This window comes from Stigmatopora argus, chromosome 16 (genome assembly GCF_051989625.1).
Source record: "Stigmatopora argus isolate UIUO_Sarg chromosome 16, RoL_Sarg_1.0, whole genome shotgun sequence".
In the NCBI taxonomy this organism is placed as follows: domain Eukaryota; kingdom Metazoa; phylum Chordata; class Actinopteri; order Syngnathiformes; family Syngnathidae; genus Stigmatopora; species Stigmatopora argus.
This window is the reverse complement of record NC_135402.1, coordinates 2,330,885-2,349,553: the sequence shown is the minus strand read 5'-3', so window position 1 is coordinate 2,349,553 and position 18,669 is coordinate 2,330,885. Positions and strand designations below refer to the sequence as shown.

Below are 18,669 nucleotides of genomic sequence, written 5' to 3'. Positions count from 1 at the left end.
ATTTACTGTCAACAACATGAAATTGTCTTAAAGCCTAAACATCTTAAGCTAATACTGACAAATGATAAAGAAGTTGCCAATATAATCAAAGTTAGCAATGATCAAATGATAGGATACTTGAGTGCACAATCTTAACAGTTGTAGTTCCCTAGGTCTACATCAAAAACATGCTGCTTTCCAGTGCGTGAGGTTCCTCCTGTTGTTGTAGGAGGTGGCAATCTCATAACAATATTGTCTATGTGTATGTCATCCAAGTCATCCATTTCAGGATACACAAACAAAGGTTTTTTCATAACACTGGACTTGCGACGCATAAATTGCACCAGAGCTTCATCATCTTCATCAAAGTTTTGAATGATCTTTCCCACAAAATGTTGAACGGACTTTTTCCCGCAATACTTCACAAGAACAAAATCACCTAACTTCAGATTTGTGGTACTGACTTCATCTTCGATAGGAAAGATTTCAGTAGATTCTTCCAGGCTGTCATAATCAGAGAGTGCTGCCTTATTAGCGAAGGGCCTGATCTGGACAGGTGACAAATGTTCTCTGTCACAAGATACTGATGCTCCATGCTGAAAGAAAGCACAAATCATTATATATTATTATATTCACGTCAAATTGGTACAGTATTGACAAGAGACAAGGTGATTGAATTAAGCTGTTACATATATAAATAGGGAGTGAGATTAAATTAAAGTAAATGGCTGCTTGATGAATAATAGCACTGACATCTTTTCTTCGTCATGTAAGACTGTTGTTCCAAACAACTCTTTTATAACATTCAATTTTGTCCATCTTCACGTAATGGTCTATAATGTTAAATCAATGTCACAGCACCATCTCTGTTTGATAAAGTCAACATTTTCAGCAATTTTACCACCCTGACTTTAACTGTGCAAGAGCAGAAGGGTAAGAACCTCAAACATTCAGCAAAATGCATGCACAATTTAAAAACCAGAGCCAACCTCATTAGCTGGCTGATCCTTTTGGCGAGCTGGCTGGTCCTCAAGGATGTCTTGTCGGTCCTGGGTATCTGTAAGGGCAGCAACTTGGTAGGTCAGGTCCTGAAAAACAGATTGATTCTCATAGCAGAATGTTAGCTCCTTCCTTATCCTGTTGTTATTCCCGCTGGAAAGGAGGGAATATGCCTTCGATGCTGGAGAATCGCTGATCACGTTAACACTCAACTGCTGAGCATTCTGCATTCTGCTGATCTTTCTTTTCAATTTCCGTATTTCAGTTTGATATTGCTTGATCTGAGCATTATTCTTGGTAATTGTTCTGTATGCTTTGCGGTCCCGGGCTTGCGTCTTTCTCCTGCCAGCTTTCTTTTGTGTTGATGGTTGCGATGGTCCTGGTTGTGGTTCACCAAATTCATCAGCATCTGGGCTAGGTGGGGGAGTGCTTGGCAGATCCTCTTCCAGTTGTTGGAATTTCTTGCTCCTTTGCTTTCGTTGGTTGAGCTTCCATTTTCTTCTCAGTTGCCTTTGCTCCCTCTCTGAAAGCTTGTGAATATTTGGAATCTTTCCTTGTGCCTTTCTTTTCTGATATCGTTCCCTTTCTTTCTCTAAATATTTGTGATAGGCTCCAGGGTCATTTTTAATCTTCTCCCTGCATTTGCGCATCGCTGCAGCATTAGATTTTTTCGCAGGTGGCTTACCGCCTTTTTTCTTAAATGGATTCATGTTCTGGAAATTTTACAAATCAAAGCAGGAATTAGTATACACATAAACATAGCATAACATGTTAGCGTCATCTCTACATATCTGTTGTATATTTAAAAATATGTATTTCATCTCTACATATCTATTGTATACACCTTTTCTACTTAGTCTTTCCCGTTATATGATACGTCTTTCCCGTTATAACGGTAAAGACAAAATTTATTAACGGTAAAGACACAACATTCCACCTCAGCCTTTGACATTGGTAGATGGTATTTCTTGGCACTCAGTAAATGATAGTGTTCTGCATGCATACACCATGCCCAGTTCATTAAAAAGCAAAGTAATTATGTTCACCAAGTTTTTAGGACATCGGTAAAGACATGGAATTGTTACGACATTTCACAGGTATGGTCCTTACCTTGGTTTTAGTTTCATTCTCATGGCTTCTGCTTAGCTGGCGTTGACAATATGGCTGACAACATCCTGGTACTTCTCCCACACCAGCCACCTGGTGTATTTACTGTGAATTTTTTGGTGTATTTCTCATGTGATAACGGTAAAGACACACTAACTGATATGAAAGGTACATCAGTAAAACTGTTTGCAGTTGCAATTCTTTTGCATTTTTCTCAAAGACAACTTGAGTGAAAATACTATTGAAACAAATCTAAACAACACATTCTAAATAGAGACAAACAAATAAATCATAACCCGACTTTTCATTCCTATAAACTGTGACACTAGATTCTGGACATCTAACGGAGTGGACAAATTCAACATAAACTGGCTCTCAATGTATTTGTGTCTCAAATAGATTTCTCTTAAAATTGGTGCCAAATGTAGTATAATATGTGGCAAACAAAGCAGTAGTAATTAATTTTTATAACTTTGTAACACATAAAGGGAAAGTCCAGGGCCATATCTTTACCGTTATTTGCTGAATTATGTGAAAATGACCCATATATGTGTATGTATATATATATATATGTATATATGTGTATATATGTGTGTATATATGTGTATATATATGTGTATATATATATATCAGCCACACGCGTATTCATTTATATATTTATTCATGTATTTATTTATTAACTTACATATTACCTATCTATTTATGTCTAAAATGCCTTTCCTAATTCTGCATCCTCACTCTCTTGCTACTGTGACAACAAAATTTCCAAATACGGCATGAATAAAATTATCCAATCCAATCCAATCCCGGGTTGGCTCTATTGGCCCCGCCTCCACCCTGACTTTCACTATCGATGGGCTGTTTGCTTTTGTATTCCCTTCAAAATATTCCGTATCTCGTCTGTCAAATTTCTTGTATATCGGTCTACTCGTATGTCGAGGTACCACTGTACTATGTGTATCACGTCCTATGTTGGCAGGATTTTCTAAATCGGCCACACAAGTCGTGCTTCCAAAACTGGGCGTCCCATTAAACATTTTCCCAGAGTTTTACACCCCATTCCAGTTTGAGATTTTTTTGGCTGCTGCAAAGAAAGAGGAAAGGACATCGTGAACACCAACACGTCCTCTCCTTTCCCCACTTGCAATGATTTATCGTTGTAAATCTCATTGCAGCTCCATGGCCTTTCATGCATCATTGCAGCATTTAATCACCCCCCCACATCCCACCCCAGTGGAATAGACGAAAAGCAATTGCTGATCATAAAGATACAGAATATTTTCGGTTGACCACAGTTGCTTCATTCTCTCCAACTAATTCGTCTCCATTTTTTTATGTTGCTCGAGGCATATTTGTGTCAATTCTCTGATCAATATAAAGAGAAATATACAACATTATCTGCCTCCTTTTTGCTAACATAATGAGATATCTTCTTTTTTTTTAACTTTATGTCAGAGATGCTTTTCTGCAAATTACGACATCGTACAAATTGTCTTGACAGGAACTTTTGAGTCATTCAGCAGACCGGCCAGAAAGACAACAACTCAAAGAAGCGCTCGAGGCGATGCAGGTGGGTGTTAAAAATAGATTTCATTTCATTTTAAATGATAAAATCACTTTTTTTGGCGCTTTTAGGACTTGGCCATGTACATCAACGAGGTCAAGAGAGACAACGAGACATTGAAGAAAATAAGTGAATTCCAAAGTTCCATTGAAAATCTTGTAAGTATTTTCACTTGATTATAACTACAATGATGATGATGATGTTAAGCAATATAGTAATAATATAATATAATTTGTTTTTCGCTCTGGAGTTCATGCCCGGCGGTAGGAAATTTAAATTTTGGGCTCCCAACCAATAGGAAATTGCAGATTTAAGATATTCAATACAGTCAATAACTCAAAATGTTGTTGGGTTACAGAACAGTCGTGCTAATATTAATATGTATGCATTCAAAATGCAACATGGGATGAACGAAAATTCTTAATAAAAAAAAAATTAAGCTTGTCAGCCCTATGAAAAAGGGGCTTTATTATTTAAAAGACAAAGCGTAGGGGAAAAATAGCCATTTAAAATCCCCCAAAATACAAGTATACAGATGATTATCATTTAGTCTACATCACAGGTGTCAAAGTGCCGGCCCGGGGGCCAAATCTGGCCCGGCGCATCATTTTGTGCGGCCTGAGAAAGTAAATCATGAGTGGCGACTTTCTGTTTTAAGATCAAATTCAAATGATTATAGATGTACATTACATTTCCTGATTTTCCCCTTTTTAAAAACAATCATTGCAATTTTTTTAAATATTTTTTTTCTTTTGTGTTTTTTAGTTCAAAAAGCATTTTGTAAAATCTAAAAATAAATATACAAATATTTTCCGTTTTCCACTTTAATTTTTTTTTGTTTCCATTTGAAATAAAAAACATGATTAAAAGACATTTTCCAATACTAAGAAAAAAAAGCTCAAATAAACATTGCTTTAGATCAGGGGTCGGGAACCTTTTTGACGAAGAGAGCCACATACAAATTCATATTTCCCAATGTTATTCCTTGTGAGCCATACTATGAATTTAAAAGTCAAAATACATACATGTAAACAAGTGCCTTTTCAATTTTTTTTTTGTCATTTCACCACTTTTAAAGTGGAAAAAAAATGAATATTTTTGAAAATATTCTTATGCTGTTGCTAATCAATGAGAGGATGCATTCCAGAAGTCTACTGCGAAAAAAAAGAAGAAGATTAAAGCAAAAAAAGAAGAAGATTAAAGCAGTTCTAAATGTAATATCTCAGTTCTGTCACCAGCGATTTCCATATTTTACCTCACAGGTTAGCGAAGAGCCAGATGCACCCATCAAAAGAGCCACATGTGGCTTCCGAGCCATAGGTTCCCTACCCCTGCTTTAGATCTAAAAAAAACTGACAATTTAGGGCTTTTGATCCAGTTCTTTTAATCCAATTAAAAAAAAATCTAGATATTAGATCTAAAATGGTCCGGCCCACATAAAATAGAGTTGACGTTAATGCGGCCCGCGAACCAACCCGAGTTTGACACCCTTTGTCTAGATCGATTTGGCCTCTATGTGCGCGTCAGATGCTTGTAATGAATAAATAGGCATTGATTAATTATTGCAAACGGTGAATTGACCCCGACTGTCCGTGTGACCTAAGCAGCAGGTCAAGCTGGAGGAGTACGGAAGACCAAAGATAGACGGCGAGCTCAAGGTCTGCTCCATCGTGAACCGGACCAAACAGGATCGGTGAGTCCCAAACTTTGCCCAGAAAATCCAATAATGAGAAGCATTCCCTTCTTAAATCACACATATTTTTTTAGGTATATATTCCTCTTCGACAAAGTGGTCATTGTCTGCAAGAGGAAAGGTTATAGCTACGAGCTAAAAGAGATTATCGAGCTGCAGTCTTATAAAATGTCCGATGACCCTATGAACAACAGAGACATGAAAAAGGTAAGAAAGGAACATTTGTCTTGACGCCAAGCCATTTGTCAGGAAGTGACAATCATGTGACATTTGTAGAAAGGCTCATATTTCATATTATAGGACTTGACTTACTCATCCATGCCTGAGAAATCACGTAAATGCAGCAAGGGTCATTTATTCTGAAAACTTTACAGCCAAGCTAGTTTTGAACACGGCTTGTTTGTTTGAAATCTGCATGTGTCGGTCGGTGTCCATGTTGCATGTGTAACGGGCTCTTTTTATGGTGTTTTTTTTCTTTTTGCATGCTTACCAGTCAAGTGGAAAAATGGTAAGCTTAAGTGACTCCTTCCTTAAACTCATTTTCTCATCTTGGCCGACTTGGCTGACAGAAACGCTGCTTTCAACTTCTTGCACACACACACACACACACATGCACACATCAGAAAAGCATGTCCAGCATCATTCAGTTTTGACATGAATGGACTTTTTTTTAAATTTAACATCTCGCCTTTTGCTTTGAAGTGAATTTTACGGCAAAGCCGCTTGCCCGTTTTTTTGTCTCCAGTGGTCTTACGGATTCTACCTGATCCACCTGCAAGGAAAACAGGGCTTCCAGTTCTTTTGTAAAACGGAAGAGACGAAACGGAAGTGGATGGAACAGTTTGAAATGGCCATGTAAGGATGATACGCACGTCGCATTGTACTTGAATGAACTCGAGCAATCGCGACAGAAATAATGCCAGTTGTCTGCTTTGTTGTTGTTGTTGTTCTTATGTTGTTCTCATGTTGCTGCCAGGTCCAACATCAAACCGGAGAGAGCCACGGCGAACCAGCATAACTTCCAAATGCACACATTTGATAAAAACACCAACTGCCGAGCCTGCAAGATGCTATTGAGGTAAAAAAACAATCAACGATTCGCACACGCCGTCTTTGTAGTACAACACCGCAGAAATCAAGTTGGATTTATTTAATGAATGGACAATACAATATGTAATATTATAGCCAAAGGCTAATTTCCATCTTTAATCCCTTGTGCAGGTTGGTGTTAAAAATGAATGAATTCATTTTCTGAACTGCTTTATCCTCACTAGGGTCGCGGGGGGTGCTGGAGCCTATCCCAGCTGACTTTGGGCTTGAGGCAGGGCGCGACGAGACAAAGGACATTCAATCATAGCTAGTGGCAATTTAGAGTGTCCAATCAGCCTACCATGCATGTTTTTGAAATGTGGGAGAAAACCGAAGTACTCGCAAAAAAACCCACAGAACATGCAAATTCCACACAGGTGGACCGACCTGGATTTGAACCCGGGGCCCAAGAAATGCGAGGCCGACGTGCTAACTATTCATCCTCTGGGTGTCCTGATATTCAAAATGCAAGATAAAATGAATAAGGGAGGAAAAGAAAAGAAAAATTATATGACGTAACCGCATTCAAATTCTGCCTCCTGGTGCCTTGCTCTTATTCGTCATTTCATGGCTGTTGGCAAATGAAGTATTTAAAAAAAAGGGAGGCTGACGGAGAATATTTTTAGTCATTATCCCGTCAAACGGAATCTTCTTTTATGTCAGAGCACGGAAGCACGCGAGTGGGGGGGAGGGATAACCCGCGTCAAGGAATCACCACGTCTGTCTCTGTCACAGCAGACTGAGCAGAGTGCAGTTTGCCTGGCTAAACTCCACTTTGTGTATTGACCCACACATTTCATGGCTGGCCTGACCTAAATTCCCATTCGGTGTAAAAAGCGTGGGTCACACACAATTCCTGCTCTCTACATGCTAATTAGCAAAGTGGCCCGGCCAATCCCGTGGTGGTCTCACACTTTCTTCTCCAGACAATGTGTGATGAATGCAAATATTGAAAAACATTGGAGGGGGAAAAAAACTGATCATAAGCAGAGAGTCATTTTCCATTCAAATTAATATCACTTTTTTGTTTTGCTGTGGGGTAATTGTTGTTGCACTTAATTTTTTTTAAAATAGGATCCAAGGGAACTACTGTGTTAATCACATATTTACACTCGTGTGTGTGTGTGTGTGTGTGTTGTGTGTTTGTGTGTCCTTTAGGGGCATTTTCTATCAGGGTTACTTCTGCTCTCGATGTGGCACAGGAGCACACAAAGAGTGTTTAGAAGTGATCACCATCTGCAAAATAAGTAAGTTTTTCTTCTTATTTCACATACGTATAAAATAGCTTCTTTTAGAATGCAAATAGACAAGTTAAATGGGCAGTTTGACATTGTTTCTGCAGTTTTTTTGTTCCTTTTAAATGCCTAGTAATAATTCTTACTTTTTCTGTACCGTTTATCGGTTGCGGGGGGTGCTGGAGACCAGTCCAAGTAACTTTGGGCACGTGAAATGGTGGCCAGCCAATAATATGGCTTATATTGATTCACTAATTTTCTTGTTAATCACTTAAATCATTTTTTTCCACATAAAAAACGGTGGTTTGATGCCGTTCATATTCAACACATTTTTAATTGGAACACTCTCTAATTAATTTTTCTGTGACTATATGAAATGATGAACCTTGGTGATTATTAGAACATTTTAACGCATTAAGCTGTTCAATTATTTGTTTGCTAAAAATTTTAATTACTTGCACTTGAAATATAAATGAAATCCTCATTTTTGCCAATGTCTTAGACTTAATCAACCGCCTGTCCTTCATTTCAGATCCTCTAGACTTGGTGAGTAGATACCTGGCAGCTTATAATGTGAATTGTCATACACACAATTGTCTAATGATGGTCCTAATCATGACTTTTTGTGTTTGCCATTTTTAGGAACCAGGACTGTCCCCTGGTAAGTGGAATTTCTGCACAAGACAGCACGAGAGCGTCAAAAAACAGAATTCTGAAGTAGCAAAGGTCTTTAGTGCCATCTTGTGGGAAGAGCTACATCCTCCACAGTGTCATTCATACTACACACATACTGTCATATTAATGATGACCTCTATTGCAGGTCCCAAGATGGTCGCAGTGAGAAACTACCACGGTACACCGGCACCCCCGGGGAAGACCGCTCTCTCTTTTCAAACAGGAGACTACATCGAGCTGTTAAAGGGGGACCCTGACACCGCTTGGTGGGAGGTAAAGCCAACACGGACCTCTTTGTTACCATGACACAGTCTGGAGTACTTTATCAGGGGCGGCGAACGTGTGGCTTTCGAGCCGCATGTGGCTCTTTGCTTCGTTTCATGTTTCGCTTATTTTTATACTCTCTTAAAATGCACTCAAATTCTCCAGGGCCCATTCAAAACAAATAATACATTATATTTAAAAAACAATTTGCCAGATTGGATTTTTTATGCTGCTGTTATATATATGTATGTGTATATATGTTTATATGTATGTATGTCTATATATGTTTATATGTATGTGTATATGTATATATGTATGTATATGTATGTATATATGTATGTATATGTATATATGTATGTATATATGTATGTATATGTATATATGTATGTATATATGTATGTGTGTATATATATATGTGTGTATATATATATATGTATATGTATGTATGTATATATATATGTATGTATGTATATATATGTATGTATGTATATATATGTATGTATGTATATATATGTATGTATATATGTATATATATGTATGTATATATATGTATGTATGTATATGTATGTATATATATGTATGTATATATATATGTATATATATATGTATATATGTATGTATATATGTATGTATGTATATATATGTATGTATATATATATGTATGTATATATATGTATGTATATGTATGTATGTATATGTATGTATATGTATGTATATGTATGTATATGTATGTATATGTATGTATATATATGTATATATATGTATGTATATATATGTATATATATGTATGTATATATATGTATGTATATATGTATGCATATGTATGTATATGTATGTATGCATATGTATGTATATGTATGTATGCATATGTATGCATATGTATGTATATGTATGTATGCATATGTATGTATATGTATGTACATATACATACACATATATACACATGAATTATATGAATGAATGACTTATATCCATGTGTACTCAGGGGCGGCTGATTCAAACACAAAAGAATGGATTCTTCCCTAGTTCCTGCGTTAAACCTTACCTCGACCCAAAGGTAAGTGATCCGGCACGTAGCGTAAGGGACAAGTTGACAAGTATTCCGTTCTTGACAGCCCTTCCAGTCGTTTTCCAGCCGGCAGTCATCGAGGGACGCGGACTACTACGGATATCCCTGGTAGGCCGCTTTTACATTTGTATCTTAAATTGAACTTGATAAACCACCAGACATAGGCAGGGCTACTGCATACTGGGTACATTGCTTGCTGACGTGCTGTATTTATATAGTGGAAAGGTAATACGGCGTATACAATTTGAAATGTCCAAAAAGCAAAATGTATAAATTGACAGGTATGCTACTGTTAAATGATGAATTAGCGGGGTCATACCTTGAATTGAATGCTTTTATTTTCATTTTACAAATATAATGAGATTTGCACCACTTAGTGCACAAATAACAACAACAGACGAATAAGTAAGTAGTCCAAGTGATATCAGCAGAGCAGAGCGGTCTTGTTCCGTCTGAAGTCCAGGATGAGTTCCATGGTTTGAAAGACGTTTAGTGCGCACCACTCGCTGAGTCTATGGAGTAACAAAAAACAAACAAGCACATAGGTCATCAACAAATAGTAATAGATAAATACGTAGTATAAGTAGAGGTAAGTCTGGATTCGGTAAAAGGTGCAGAACTCAAGTTGAGTATGGTGACAGCTCTTGGGAAGAAAACTCACTTGAAAGGTTTATTTTCTAGGTACGCTGGAAACATGGAGCGCCAGCAAGCCGACAACCTCTTAAAATCCCACATCAGCGGCACCTACCTCATCCGAGAGAGGACGGCCGAAGCCGAGAGGTTTGCCATCAGCATCAAGTGAGTTTTGCCTTTTACAAAATCACTTGAACTGCTTTTATCAGCCGCTGCGTTCCAACATTTCTCGTACTGTTTCTCTCTCTACCCACCGTTTAACATTCATAGCAAATGTTTTCACTTTAGTCCTCCGTTTAATACCACTGAGAGCAGTTGCTACAAAGTATCGATGTTTAGATCAGGGGTCGTGAACCTTTTTGACAGAGAGTGCTGTAAACAATTCATATTTTCGGATGTGTGTAAAGTAAAGTTAATTATGGAGAACCAAATTTCATATTAGTAGGCATGGAAATAAAATGTGTTTGTGTCTTACAGGTTTAATGATGAAGTGAAACACATTAAAGTCATTGAAAAAGACAGCTGGATTCACATCACAGAGGCCAAGAAGTTTGAAAGCCTTTTGGTAAGACGCAAACCCGACAAAACAAAAGCCAAAAATGGATCTAATGCTTTTTAATTTGTTGTGTTTCATAACAGGAGCTGGTGGAATATTATCAGTCCCATTCGCTCAAAGAAAGTTTCAAGCTGCTCGACACCACGTTGCGATATCCTTACAAGGCAAGGGAGCGCTCATTAACACGAACCAGCACCCGTTCACCAGGTATGAATTTTTATCGTCTTAACCGTTATTATGAATTCGAGAAAAGTAATTTTCTTTAGGGTTTTTTAATAAACATTTTGCGCTGTAGTGTTTTCTGAAACAATATTACAAAAAAACTCAACGTGGGACTGAGAATTTAGTTTACACGGCCATTTGTTGTCACTCTTGGAGGTAGAAAAGTTGTTTGTGGTGCCTTTTCTTCCCTGGTTTTTTAGTCTTTTCTGGCTGCTCCTGCTTTGCATGCACTTGTGCACATTTCCCAACTTTATCTCCTTGTCTTTCCTGCTCTTAGCGGCCACCTGCGCCTCCTACAACTTCTCCTTCCTTAGTCCACAGGGCTTGAACTTCTCCTCTCAGAGCTCGGCTCCCTTTTGGTCAGGTACTCGCTTACTTACTCCTTTTGTCTTGCCTCAAAGTATGGCCTTGTCGAATGGACAGCAAACATGACTTCTCGTGTCCTTTGTTCATTTTACTAATGAGGCTCTTCTCAGGTTCCTTTCCTTCATTAAATCACAGGGAGAAAACCAATTTCCTCTCCTATATTGAAATAATTAGCTGTCGCCTGTATTGCGCCATGCTGAAACTGAACTTGAGTGTTTTTTCCCTGTCTCTCATTTTCAAGAGTAATTATTACCTCCATTTGCTGTATGAATTTTAACCACTTATCCACAGATGAACATCTTTGAAGTTAGCACAGCTTCATCTGGTGGATGTACAAGGTGTTCCAAAATGTTTGACCGTATTTCGTAGGACCATCATTTTGAGAATTTTCGTTGGAATGGCCTCAAATTTTCACAGGTTGTGTAGAAATGTTTCAAGTTTTGGCATGTAACGTTTGGCATTTCTATCTTTTCAGGTTAAGAGATGCCGTTGACTTCGAAAGAAAAGGCATTTTGCGTGTTACAGTATGCTCGGACTCCGTCACCGAAGACAGTGTAGCGTGACTTCTTCACAAATTTTGCAAAGGAGGTATTAACGACAAAACAAATTAGGACTTGGCACCAAAGATTTCAGGAAAAGGGCTGGAATGTGGGGCTCCACACTTGCTCTTCTAACACTCTTACAAGGACTACGCAGGAAGGCTTTGCTGTCTCCAAATTAATGGCCTACGAAGTGGGGTCGAACATTTTGGAACACCCTGTATTGGCGGGCCATGTGCACTAAACAGGTAAAAGTTTGGTTTTGCTAAAATTATAGATGCTACTCACAATATCTGATCTCATGTCCTAGTTGGGCTTACGGCATACTACCCTGAAAACGCCCGATCACGTCTAACCTCGGAAGGTAAGTAGGGTCGGGCCTGGTTAGTACTTGGATGGGAGACTGCCTGGGAATACCAGGTGTTGTAAGATCTTGCGTTACGAAGGGGAATTAGCTCAAGTGGTAGAGTGCTCACTTGGCATGCGAGCTAATTCACCTTCGTAACATAAGAGCTTACATCACCTGGTATTCCCGGACAGTCTCCCATCTAAGTACTAACCAGACCCGACCCTGCTTACCTTCCGAGGTTAGACGTGATCGGGCGTTTTCAGGGTAGTATGCCGTAAGCCCAACTAGGACATGAGATCCGATATTTTGAGTAGCACCTATAATTTTAGCAAAATCCAACTTTTACCTGTTTAGAGCATATGGCCCGCCAATACAGGGTATTCCCAAATGTTTGACCCCATTTCGTAGGCCAATCATTTGGAAACAGTGGAGCAGGTTCGTGAAACCTTCCTGCATAGTACTCGGACGAGTATTAGAATAGCAAGTGTGGAGCCCCACATTCCATCCCTTTTCTTGAATTTTTGGTGCCAAGTCCTAATTTGTTTTGTAGTTGTTACCTTCTTTGCAAAATTTGCGAAGAAGTCACGCTGCACTGTCTTCGGTGACGGAGTCCGAGCATACTGTAACACGCAAAATGCCTTTTCTTTTGAAGTAAACGGCATCTCTTAACCTGAAAAGATAGAAATGCCAAACATTACATACAAAAACTTGAAACGTTTCTACACAAGCGGTGAAAATTTGAAGTCTTTCCAATGAAAATTCTCAAAATGATTGGCCTATGAAATGGGGTCAAACATTTTAGAACACCCTGTATGATACACAACCCCTAACCACTACTACTACCATCACCACCACTACTACTACTACTACTACTACCATCACGACCACCACCACTACTACCATCACGACCACCACCACTACTACTACTACTACTACTACCATTACGACCACCACTACTACTACTACCATCACCACCACCACTACTACCATCGCCACCACTATTACTGCTACCAACACTACCAGTACTACTACTACTACTGTTACCAATGCTACCACTACTACTGCTACAACTACTACTGCTGCTATCAACACTACCACTACTGCTACTGCTGCTGCTACCAACGCTACCACCACCACTACTATACTACCACTGCTGCTACCAACGCTACCACTACTACTGCTACCAACGCTACCACTACTACTGCTACCAACGCTACCACTACTACTGCTACCAACGCTACCACTACTACTGCTACCAACGCTACTACTACTATTACTGCTACCAACGCTACCACTACTACCACCACCACTACTACTACTACTGCTGCTACCAACGCTACCACTACTACCACCACTACTGCGGCTACCAACGCTACCACTACTACTACTGCTACCAATGCTACCACTACTGCTACTATTACCAACGCCACCATCACAACGACCATCACCATCATCACTACTACCATCACCACCACCACTACTACTACTACTACCAACGCCACCGTCACAATTACCACCACCACCACTACTACTACTACTACTGCTACCAACGCCATCATGACTACTACCATCACCACCACTAATACTATGTCTTACAGATAGATAGGCCTTTCACTGAACGTGCGCCTTAAAGTGTGAAAAATAAACAGCGATTGATGAATAACATGCAAATGAATGTGTTACTTTTAAAATTACACACAGCCAATACATTTTCCACATGGGGATAAATCGACTATGTTTGTGCCATTCTTAGTGTTTACACCTCGCGTCGTGAGCACAGCGGTGGCCAGATACAACTTTGCGGCGCGAGACATGAGAGAACTATCGCTGCGAGAAGGAGACGTCGTGAAAATATACAGCAAAATCGGTGGAGACCAAGGCTGGTGGAAAGGCGAGGCCAACGGACGGGTTAGTAAACATTCTCTCACTCCTTACCTTTCCCGCAGCCGTGCATTTGCCGTTTTTTTTCTTCGACTGGAACGTCCAAATTAAATGTTCTCTTCAGTTCACTGACGCAACAAGTAGCAAAACTTTATTGCTTAGCAACGGCTCTCGTCGGGCACTGCGTGAAGCCTTAAACGAAGATGGATGAGGTTGCTCCGTCTGAGAATGAAAATAATGCAAATATCCTTTAGAAATCATTCACACGTGTGGGTCTTTTCTGATAAGTTCATATTTCACGTATAAAGAAATCGCAATTTTAACAAAATGTCTAACTTAAGCCCTGCACTCCAATTTCCCTCATCATCCTCCCTATTTTCTTTAAAGATCGGATGGTTTCCCTCAACCTATGTGGACGAAGAAGGAGTCCAGTAAGGGCTAGATGTCGCCTACCAAACCAGGAAACATCTTCAATGTATCTACTGATCTCAGAGGAAAACACCTCACTTCCCAGGAAAGATTCTTTTTTACGTTGCTGCCTACGCTTTGGCCAGATCGCAAGCACCTTTCCGCCACGTGCCCCCATCTTCAAGTATGCCTCATCTTTTTTGCTTCTTTTACACAATTCCCCATTTAATTTCTGTACAGCCGAGACTGGAAAACGCCAATCGCCGTGCGTTGGCCTCCGAATGAACTTTTTAAGAGGCTTTATTTAACACGGCAAAGACTAAAACAGACTGTGGATAGCTTTACGAAAACTGAACGCGCGTACCTCTGCGAGGTAAAAATAATTGTACAGTATAGATAATTTATTGAATAGAGATTATTATCAAGACGGTGGTTATTGTGGGAATTCAGCAAACGCAGAAAGTCTAAAAAAGAAAAAGAAAAACAAGGATACGTACGTAAACAGATGGTCTTTTTTATCCCCACGTTGACAGATTTTTTGCCTTAGTTGTCATGGTGATGCCTTGTGGGTTGACTCCAGTGGAGGGAAAGAACTTTGACTGGCTCGGCTTCTCATGCATGCTCGCGTCCATGTGCGGCCTACACAAAATCACACAAAAACACAAACACTAAATGTACAGTTCGGTGCCTTTTAAAAAGACTTTTAGCTTCGCTTTCGACCTCAACATCAGCCAGGAAAAGAACAATTGCCATCACTAGAAGGACACTTGGTTCACATTCAAATTGCGGAATGACACAATTGCCTGCCAACATGTCTGCTGGGTCACTGGATGCAAAACCAGTAAGAAAGAGTTCAAATAAAACTAAACCATTTCAGAATAGATTTACAGAAATACAGTCAAAATGGGTTTTTGTAGCAATCACACTTCCTTCACGTGAATTTTGTTGTTTATTATCAGTGAGATGTGAAAGGGACACCGCACCACTGCTTCTGATTTTTTTTTTTGCTTTTGATTTTAGATATATTTTTTTATCCAGAATAGTCTATGCCGGTCATGTTTTATGGTCTTCATTGAAATGTAGTATTTATGTTGTACCCTGCCTTATTGGTTTTTTATTTTTTATTTTTTTTAAACAAATGATCAGGTGACCCCCATGTGAAATCCTCTCTACTGGTGCAAATTAAACTGCCATAAAAGTGTTTGTATGTGTGTGTGTATGGGATTAAAATTACGCTAGAGAAAGTTTGTGCGCGCAAAACAATTTACTAGGAAATATTTTAGGTCGCTGCAAAAATAACAAGCTGAACTGGAAAGATTTATGTGCTAGCAAAAACATTTTCTATGTCTAAAATCAATATTGCACCTTGTAAAGGTTTTACATTACAAAACTTGAGGGCAAGTGTGAATTCTTGTGAATTTAGTCACATGACCACACTGACCGTAAACAGCAAAAATTTGCTTCCAAGGTGAAAAATGTATGAATGGATGATTACATCGCATCACTTATTACTTATTCCGCACATTTTTTCTTCAGTTTTGCAAACAAACGTTCTCTGCCATAATCTAAATCCCACATACGTGTGTGTCAATTTACCTTCAATCACGGTTTAATCATAATCAAATCTACACTCATGTATACTGTGCAATAAATGGCGTACATGTCCACATATACTGGGACACAATTCTGATCTTTTTGGCTCTAAACACCACAACAATGGATTCGAAATGGATTAAAAGACCTCGCGGTTGACTACAGAACTTTTAGGTATAACATAAGGGTCTTTACATCCAAATAAACTTAATGTCGCAGCACTTTCTAGTTATACATTGAAAGCCAATCATATCGTTGCTAATTTTAAGGAGGAAGAGGAGATTATAGTAGCTGTAAAAAGGGCTCCACTAGAGGGTTTAATATTATTTGCCACCTAAACTGGTTCAAAATGTATTATTTAGGCTGAGTAAGGCGAAGTTTGAAAATACCTTTAAAGCTTCTCCCGTTGGGGTTGCGTTCTAATTTGGTCTGTTTCTATTTGTGGATCATCATCCCCTTGGTACAAATGTATTCTTGATGCGCCACCTAAAAACACACAAAAATGTTATTCTTTAAAGGCTGTAATTGAATACAAAAATGACCTATGCTCCCACACAAAGTGGGAGAATACATTCCTAAATGATTGGATGTTAATACTCACAAATTAAAATGTAGACGCTGTAGATGAAGTCCATCTTGATGATTTAATTTCAAACCTGTTGCGGTGGCGTTTAAAGCCAAAAGTCATGTTTTCGATGTTCCAATATGTATGGACCTGGAATCACATGGTTAGCTTTTGCATTTCATCTTAATCACACATTTTAATAGTTTTCAATGCATTTAAATTAGAGTCATTTAGAAAATTCTCATTTCATTTTATCGCTTCTAAACGTAATTCCATTTAAATCAGGATACAAATTCAATGCCACAATCAAAGCTGCCATTTACTGTGTAAGCAGTTTCATTTTGGTATAAGACATTAAACGTTTCTAAAGGTTCATTTTTAAAAAATTAAATAAATCTTTGCAGCATCTACGGAATTTCCCGAATATGGGATGAATAAAGTTATCCAATCTATGCAGCAGGCCCAACTGAATTAAAAAAAAAAAACGTCAGTTATGGATTTTTCAATGTCTGTCTTTTTTTGCTGGTGTGTGTTACTGCAAAAACACAGTCGACTTTTTGCAATATTAAATCCTGGACAATAACAACCCAATGCATGCAGCTATTGATATTTCACTTCCTAACAGTAAATCCTGGAAAAATCTGTATGTCACTCTGTGCATTTTTGTCTAATCGACTATTTCAAAATAAGGTCCATTATGAAATAAATATTTCAAATTTTGGTCAGATTTCAGACTGGTTTTGTATTTATTCAAAAGGGGAGGAGTCCCTTGGGCTTAAAATGGGTGAGATAGGTACAATATGGGAAAGTAGGTTAGACATTGACATTGATTAATAAGACAATACTGACTTTAAAGGAGATTTGTGTTGTTAATATTCAACCAAAAATATTGTTTTTTTTGTTGAAAAGCCGTTTTAGTTTGCTTACCTGTGGCAGATTTGGCGTGAAAGTAGACAGCGTTGTTATTCACTGTTGCTTTTGGGTGTTGAAGTCGAAGTCGAGAGCAAAATACGGCACATCTGTCCTCCTAAAAACATTTGTATGGGTTATGGCAGAAATGGGCAAACTACGGCCCGCGGGCCATTTAGGGCCATTAGGCCTTTTAATCCGGCCCGCCGACGTTGTCCAAATTACCCACCTGTCAAATTTTTAAAGTCAATGTGGCCCCCGGGCCGAAAAGTTAGCCCAACCCTGGGTTATGGGGACGTTCTTCTGAGTTATGTGGAGCTTCTTCTTGCATCTTGTGTGCATTTAGCGCTTCCATGATGTTTAATATTCAAAGGAAACCATGAGTTTTCCCTGCTTGCTTTTAGAGACACTACAATACTGCAACTTTTCTTTTTTTTTTTACTGTATGACTCATCCGTATTTTCTTCGTTTCAGGCATTGTTGTTGACTTCCAAAATCCATTAAGTGCTAAATACTGCATGAGTGGAACCAATGTCATGTCGCTCACACGCTTCTCGGTTATGATGCTTGAATTTCTTAACATCACAGACATTGAGAAGGCAACATGTTCGAGATTGCAGCTTGCGGTGCTTCTCTCTTCTTTAGCAAACTCTGTCCTCCCACACTGCTCATCTCAGTGGCTGATTTTGATAGTCCGTGGGCCTTTCTCAACTTCTTGCGAGCCACATTTGCATTTTTCTTGGGGGTAGGGTTCCTTGGACGGCTTTTCTAATTCTGCAAATGCAGAAATCCTGTCATAGGAATGTCAAAACGAACGGCCCGAAGCAGAACATTGTCCCTGCGGGTGGTGGGCTTCTTTCTGTATTCTGTTCCAAATGTTTCCTTCTCACTTTTTGAACTTTTTTTAAGTGGCAGTGTTCCAGTGTTGTCTGATTTTAATTCTACAATTGTTTGTAGCCAGGAGAAGTCGTGAC

At 38.8% G+C, this 18,669-nt stretch overlaps 3 protein-coding genes and 2 pseudogenes across 18 annotated transcripts in view; 2 read left to right on the top strand and 3 right to left on the bottom strand.

Moving 5' to 3' along the window:
• Window positions 1-16,759, top strand: part of vav2 (vav 2 guanine nucleotide exchange factor) — a 106,319-nt gene extending 89,560 nt beyond the window's left edge. For 3 of the 11 annotated variants that reach the window (XM_077623416.1, XM_077623426.1, XM_077623425.1), the window contains 19 exons: window positions 3,587-3,655; window positions 3,721-3,807; window positions 5,254-5,342; window positions 5,417-5,549; window positions 5,836-5,850; window positions 6,088-6,197; window positions 6,319-6,420; window positions 7,590-7,678; window positions 8,169-8,212; window positions 8,309-8,327; window positions 8,487-8,614; window positions 9,591-9,662; window positions 9,721-9,782; window positions 10,356-10,472; window positions 10,785-10,872; window positions 10,947-11,070; window positions 11,363-11,449; window positions 14,093-14,247; window positions 14,608-16,759. In XM_077623416.1, coding sequence (XP_077479542.1) covers window positions 3,587-3,655; window positions 3,721-3,807; window positions 5,254-5,342; window positions 5,417-5,549; window positions 5,836-5,850; window positions 6,088-6,197; window positions 6,319-6,420; window positions 7,590-7,678; window positions 8,169-8,212; window positions 8,309-8,327; window positions 8,487-8,614; window positions 9,591-9,662; window positions 9,721-9,782; window positions 10,356-10,472; window positions 10,785-10,872; window positions 10,947-11,070; window positions 11,363-11,449; window positions 14,093-14,247; window positions 14,608-14,655 — 1,638 coding nt within the window. In that variant the 3' untranslated portion in view covers window positions 14,656-16,759. Of the gene's footprint in view, window positions 1-3,586; window positions 3,656-3,720; window positions 3,808-5,253; window positions 5,343-5,416; window positions 5,550-5,835; window positions 5,851-6,087; window positions 6,198-6,318; window positions 6,421-7,589; window positions 7,679-8,168; window positions 8,213-8,308; window positions 8,328-8,486; window positions 8,615-9,590; window positions 9,663-9,720; window positions 9,783-10,355; window positions 10,473-10,784; window positions 10,873-10,946; window positions 11,071-11,362; window positions 11,450-11,742; window positions 11,854-14,092; window positions 14,248-14,607 lie in introns of those variants that run through there. The other 8 variants (XM_077623418.1, XM_077623422.1, XM_077623421.1 and 5 more) reach the window with 8 other exon arrangements.
• Window positions 132-2,630, bottom strand: LOC144091271 (uncharacterized). The gene is made up of 3 exons (XM_077623490.1): window positions 2,089-2,630; window positions 969-1,691; window positions 132-575 (listed from the first exon to the last, which is right to left on the bottom strand). Exons 2-3 carry the CDS (start codon window positions 1,686-1,688, stop codon window positions 132-134), a joined length of 1,164 nt encoding a protein of 387 aa, XP_077479616.1. The 5' UTR covers window positions 1,689-1,691; window positions 2,089-2,630.
• Window positions 12,305-12,422, top strand: LOC144091400 (5S ribosomal RNA; annotated as a pseudogene).
• Window positions 12,502-12,619, bottom strand: LOC144091407 (5S ribosomal RNA; annotated as a pseudogene).
• The window catches only part of LOC144091242 (uncharacterized), a 52,896-nt gene continuing 48,507 nt past the window's right edge, over window positions 14,281-18,669 (bottom strand). For 4 of the 6 annotated variants that reach the window (XM_077623435.1, XM_077623433.1, XM_077623432.1 and 1 more), the window contains 5 exons: window positions 17,714-17,813; window positions 16,823-16,936; window positions 16,611-16,707; window positions 15,126-15,267; window positions 14,281-14,442 (listed from right to left, as the gene is read on the bottom strand). The gene's annotated coding sequence lies outside the window, so the exon portion shown is untranslated. Of the gene's footprint in view, window positions 14,443-15,125; window positions 15,268-16,610; window positions 16,708-16,822; window positions 16,937-17,713; window positions 17,814-17,924; window positions 18,470-18,669 lie in introns of those variants that run through there. The other 2 variants (XR_013305653.1, XM_077623434.1) reach the window with 2 other exon arrangements.